The sequence below is a fragment of the Haplochromis burtoni genome, unplaced genomic scaffold (genome assembly GCF_018398535.1).
Source record: "Haplochromis burtoni strain Fernald_Lab_line unplaced genomic scaffold, NCSU_Asbu1 Contig_431, whole genome shotgun sequence".
NCBI lineage: Eukaryota > Metazoa > Chordata > Actinopteri > Cichliformes > Cichlidae > Haplochromis > Haplochromis burtoni.
Window position 1 is genome coordinate 238,978 of NW_024582792.1, and position 6,000 is coordinate 244,977.

The window sequence follows — 6,000 nt, forward strand, 5'->3', positions numbered from 1 at the left end:
ATATGCTGATAAAATAGTGCATACATAATCCATTCAAACAAATCTAGCTTTTTTTTCCAATGTGTGCCATTTAACAGTGATTGCCCTGAGGTCATCAGATAACACTTCTTCTTTTGGCCGCTCCCTTTAGAGGGTCAGCATAGTAGATCATCTGCTTCCATCTCATCCTAACCCTTGCATCCTTTTCTCTTACACCAACCGTCTGCATAAGTCTTCCTCTGATATTCCTCTTTTCCTCCTGCCTGGCATCTTTATTGTCAACATCCTTTGTCTGGTATATCCACGATCCCTCCACTGCACATGTCCAGATTTACCTCTCTAACTTTCTCTTCAAACTGCTCAACCTGAGCTATCCCCTGATACACTCCTTTCTAATCTTGTCTCCCCCCAATGACAATTCACTTGAGAATAATCTACCAACAGATCGAGTGGTAAAATAGAAAAAATTGGCAAAAGAAATCAAAGATCAGCTTTAAGGACATTCTTGTTTCCTTCTGTTGTACCTCCTTATCCTCTCGGCATTTCACTACTTCCTGCTGTCATGCTGACACTTGTCTTCTCACCTCTCTTCTCTGTTTCAGTCGCTCTATCGCACCATGCTGAGAGGAACTTGGCTTCGTGATTGCTCTTATTAAAGCATAAGGACATACTGCTGCACTGGGTGTCTGCTCAGTGCATGTGTGGTGTCCTTGTGCAAGACAGAGAAATTTGGGCAGAAAGGAGCAATCACTGGATTCACCGGTTGCTTCGTCTACCCCATGAAGTCCCCACCATTCACCCCATGCACACACAAGTGGACATAATCCCCTCAACATGATAATCTGTGCCACCACTCCCAAACAGCGACACGATTGTATTGCTGCTAGAATTTGCAAAGTTGTTAAGAAACAACTTTTAAATAGATTTCAAAAATAAATTATCAACCAGTTTACTTTTTTTTTTTTTTTTAGCTTTTTTGCAGTTTTTATGTTTTGCAGGTAATTTGCGCTTCAGTTGAACATCAACAGTGAGACATGCAAACACTGTCGTTTGTTAATGCATCACTCATGCATCGCATTCATCTGTGTCACATCAGCCTGCAGCGTCACACAGGTGTGTAGCAGTGGTAGATACATAAAAGAGGCTTACTGTGTCTTTAAAGAAACACGAAGGATAGCAGGAATGACATTTGACAGTCAGCTTAAATGATGGATTAACAGATGGATGCGTCGGGAAAACAGAATTTAGCACAGACAAATGAGCAAGAATGTAAAATGTAAACCCATTTGAATGTGTGTAGACACCATCATCCGCTTCTCTTCTCTGTCTTTCATTTCTGTCAATCAAACCTATTATCTAATGTCTCTGGTCTTTTCATGTGAGATATAATCTAATAAGTGAAGGCAATAGTAAATCCATCATTTTAATCCCATCATGTCTGAACTCGGCCTTGTTGACACCGTTTCTGTGACAGGTTTCAGGTTGCATTCCATCGCTTCCCTTTGCCCTCGTCTTCACCTTCTCGTTGAATGTTCAAATCAAATATCTTATTTACTCATCTCCCTTTCTTACATTGTCTCTTTCCATTCATTCCTACTGTGTCTCTCTTTCTATTGAGGTAGCGGCACCTGCATTTTTTCTTGCCTTCTCTCCAGTGCTGCTTCCCCCTGTGCTCCCCACCCCTTCTGTCGCTGTCTATATTGTGGTGACATTTGTTCACTACCCAGGCTGCTGGCTGCCTGCAGTTCTGCTCTGTGATCTGACTGCTGCCTTGCCCAGAATGGGGCCTTTCATTAGGTCAAAGGAGCAGGAAAAGGACACTTGCACACATACATGCATACAAACATACTAAAACACATGACAGATTTTGACATGCTGTTGGAAAATCCTTTGTTATGTTTGAGTTTAGTCAGGCACACATTTAGATCTAAATAAAGGTTACACACTGTATTATGTATGTATGTGTCTGTGCTTGGCTCATATACATTTGCTTAATACTCACCCTGTGAGCACTACGACAAAGTCCATCACGTTCCATCCGTTTCTCAGGTAAGAGTTCTTGTGGAAGGCAAAACCAAGCGCCAGGATCTTTATTCCCGACTCAAAACAGAAGATTCCTATGAAATACGGCTCTGTATCATCCTGGGGAGCACAAGAGAAAACAAGCAAAGGAGGAGTGGAAAGACAGGAGAGAGGAAAAGCAGGAAAGGTTATGATGGTTTAAAAGGCACAGAAAGACAAAGTAAGTTAGCTGGCAGTTGGCGAATGAGTTTCAGAAGTATTTTTGCAAATAGTCTCATGTGCCAAATAAATTTTAAAAAATAAAATAAAAAATTATCTCACAAATATACAACTATCACCTGAATTTAATTGCATTTACATGTATAACACATGCAATTTTGTGTTGGTTATTCAGCTTACCAGGCGTTCTGAGAGCGGCGTCTTGTCCCCATCAGGCAAATGTTGTTCCAGAGCCAAGACAATGCAGTTGGCAATGATGGTGGCTAGAATCATCCACTCAAATGGAGTGAGGAAGTTCAGTGAAGGAACAAATCTTTTTTAATTGAACCACAAACCACCACATTAATTGCTTGTTAACACAAATATCTCATCACCCTGTCACACGGGAGTGATGCAGCTGAAGCCCTTACTGAAATGCCCAAGTGAGCATCATTTAAACAAGATAAAAGCCCAGATCAACTCAAACTGGTTGCTTGAACAAGACAATCAGTTCATACGTACTCCATAGTTACCACACCTTAATCCAGAGGTTCCCAAAGTGTGGGGTCCGCCCCCCTTGCAGGGGGGGCATGGTATTTTTCTTGTAAAACAAAGGGGGGCCTAGCAAAAAAAGTTTGGGAACCACTGCCTTAATCCAACAGAGCACAGTTGGATAGTTGGATAGTTATTTAAAAGTGTTACAAATAATGTGCAAATTTACACATACTAGGTCAGGAGTTGCTATTATCATCTTGCCATTGTGGCAAGAACAGAGCAGCACCAACAGAAAAGTAAAAAAATTGCAGCACTGCCTTGTTGGACAGATTCACTTATAACGTACTGAGCTAACTTACCTGGCCTGCTAAAAACGTCAGGGATAATATAGAAAACATCCCTACCCTAACATGAAAGGTCAAAAGGAAGGTCAAATATATATGCAGTTTGAATTCACTGAGTGTAAGCAAGTGTGAAAAGAAAATATAGCAACTCAAATGGACCACAGTCTGGCTTCTCTCTGCCACTATTTACCCACACAAATACACACACACACCCACAAGCCATCATTATGAGTCAGTTAAATATGTTCTGCTAAGTATATTTTCTGATAACACACCACCCACACGGACAAGCAAAACAAAGATACACTTTAATATAGCCTGTGTCTTTTTGTGTAAGTGTGTGATAACCAGTGCTGGGCAAGTTACTTTGAAAAAGTAATTAATTATAGTTCCTAATTACTTCTTCAAAAAAGTAACTGAGTTAAAAGATGCTAAAAGTATTTAATTACTTGGAAAGTAACTATTACATTACTTGTTTATTGAATCCTATTTCATAACTTTAAATGCAAATTAAATTGTCAATTTGAAAATCATAAGCACAAGTTTCACAAACAACAAGTTATTTGCAGCCATTTACCTTTTACTATTGTTTTTATAACCATTTCAAACTATTTACACAACAATCAGCTGTTCTGCATTCAATAAGATGCCACACAAATTATTTGTGCCACTCCAAAAAAATAATTTCTGTCGACTATAAAAGAGAACATCACAGCCTGATCCCTGCAGGCCTGACAGCAGCAGGTGTATCACTCCTGTTTGTTTGTTTTTTACCTGGAGACAGCAATCGCCTCATTGTTCTGACACACAACACCAAACTATCCACAACACTACACACTAACTACACAAGACAACACATTAACTACACACTCCAAACATGCTAAATGTCACAAATCGCTCACATCTCAAAGCTGGCTCTCTCTCTTTTTCTTTCTCTCTCTCTCTCTTTCTTGCCGCCTGTCACTCCTAAAACTTCCCCCTCTAAACAACCAAAAGTCACGTTGCCATACCTTTTGTTGATTGGTCGACAAGGTACATTTTTCCACCAACACGAAAGGGCGTTTTTTTGTTTGTTTTTTGGGGGTCATAAGCAGAGAGTGCTTGCTAGCGCTGTCCTTAGACAGTAAACGTGACGAAACTATTGAGGAAAAAACTCAGCATATATTGTTTATCATGACTCTGGTTTTACGTGGCCTATCAACACAATTTAAACACTGGTATATATCACCTTGTTGCTTTGTCATCTTAAAGTGGTCATGTGATTGGCTTACCACGACTACTTTAGTGTTCCTCAGTCAAACAGAAGCACTCATGCGATTGTTTTGCCCCCTTAGCTCCAGGTGTTGTACCAAAAAGTGATCGTCGGTCAGAAAGTGATTGCCACCCGCGGGAGCACGCGCAGCTGCTTAAAGCTGTAGTGCCCAGATTACTTACAGCTACTTCCATGCAACTGATATAAGATGCGGTAAACTGAACACAGCTTCAGCCGTCTGTTTGTTGAAAAATAGTAACGCGACCACACTGCGTTTTCTTGTTAGTAACGGTATCGGCGTTGTAACTATAGAAATAGTAATCAGTTAGATTAGTTAGTAACGCCGTTACTTGTAACGCCGTTATTCCCATCACTGATGATAACATGCCTGGGCACTGACTGAGGCTTATTGTGGCATCACCATTTGGCTCTCAGTATGTAGCATCCGGCAGCTAGTACAGAAATTGAGCCAGAGATAGGGAGAGAGAGAGAGGGAGTACCTTATTACATATATCTAAATCGTTCTTTTTTCTCTAACACACAAACACGCCCACACATCCAGACACACAAATGCACACACAGGCCGAGTCTTCCCTAGTTAGTGCCTCTATCTCATTAAAATCATGGGATAAATTATTACATTTAAAGGAATCAAGTAAACAGACTAAGAAAAAAAGTGATCAGAGGACCAAAAGAAGTAACTAAAGTAGAAAAATCACACTGTGTATAAATATACACAAAACGCATGGTCGAAATCTATTCCTTCCCTTTCTTCGTCACCTTTTTTTCCTACTTTCATGCTTCCTTTGGGAGCAGCCAATCCCATGGCAGGGGTGGGAGGGGAAAACTGAACAATGAAAAGACAGAAAGGGCGAAGAAGCTATTTATAGAACATTCATCATGTGTTTAATGTATGTGAGTGTCTATGTGTGCTGAGATCGTGTGCATGTGCTTGACCACTTTTCACACATTACCAGAAAACCCAAGGCGCTGTTCAATTAGCCTCCTTGCTCCCAGCTATGCATATAAATGTATGTATACACATGTAAATGTGTTAATCCGTGACAGTGCATGAATGTAACTGAGTGAAAAGGGGAAAGATAGAGAATTTGAACCTTTATATCTATTAGCCACATTAGTCTTCTGTTATCATTACGGCAGCGGCTAGTGGCCAGGGCGAAATATAAAATAATAATGCTAATGTTGGAGGAAAAGGTTATCAGTCCTGTCCATCTGTTAACCTATTTGGACAGTGTTAATTTAACAGGGTGATGCAACTATTTGTGTCTAAAATCTCTCTTAAAGTCTGAGATTGAAGTTATGAAAAGTGTCAAAGCAACTAGACATAAACAGTGGCTCCCTTAACAGCTCTATTTGAAGATGTAGTGGTAAGTCAAGAGAAGCACTACCTCAGACAAAATATTTTTGTCTTTTTGTTTGCACTACATTAGACTATAGCATTACATTACTATATATATATATATATATATATATATAGAGAGAGAGAGAGAGAGAGAGAGAGAGAGAAATTTCATATTTTATTGATTGCAATAAAAGCAATAGATAAACTGGGCTGTGATTTACTGACATTCAGCATGTGTATGTGTATGTACACTGTAATAGGGACAGCAGTAGGTTGCAGACAAAGATGTCTCGCCAAGTAAAGGTAAGTGAGGCCACAAGTGAGGCCTAATTACACACAGACACACA

The 6,000-nt window shown here is 40.0% G+C and overlaps 1 protein-coding gene across 20 annotated transcripts in view; it reads right to left on the bottom strand.

The window, feature by feature from the left end:
* Positions 1 to 6,000, bottom strand: part of cacna1aa (calcium channel, voltage-dependent, P/Q type, alpha 1A subunit, a) — an 85,532-nt gene that overhangs the window by 63,666 nt on the left and 15,866 nt on the right. For all 20 annotated transcript variants that reach the window (XM_014341403.2, XM_042213274.1, XM_042213273.1 and 17 more), the window contains exons 2-3: positions 2,401 to 2,506; positions 1,982 to 2,121 (exon numbers count right to left, since the gene is read on the bottom strand). In XM_014341403.2, coding sequence (XP_014196889.1) covers positions 1,982 to 2,121; positions 2,401 to 2,506 — 246 coding nt within the window. The remainder of the gene's footprint in view (positions 1 to 1,981; positions 2,122 to 2,400; positions 2,507 to 6,000) is intronic.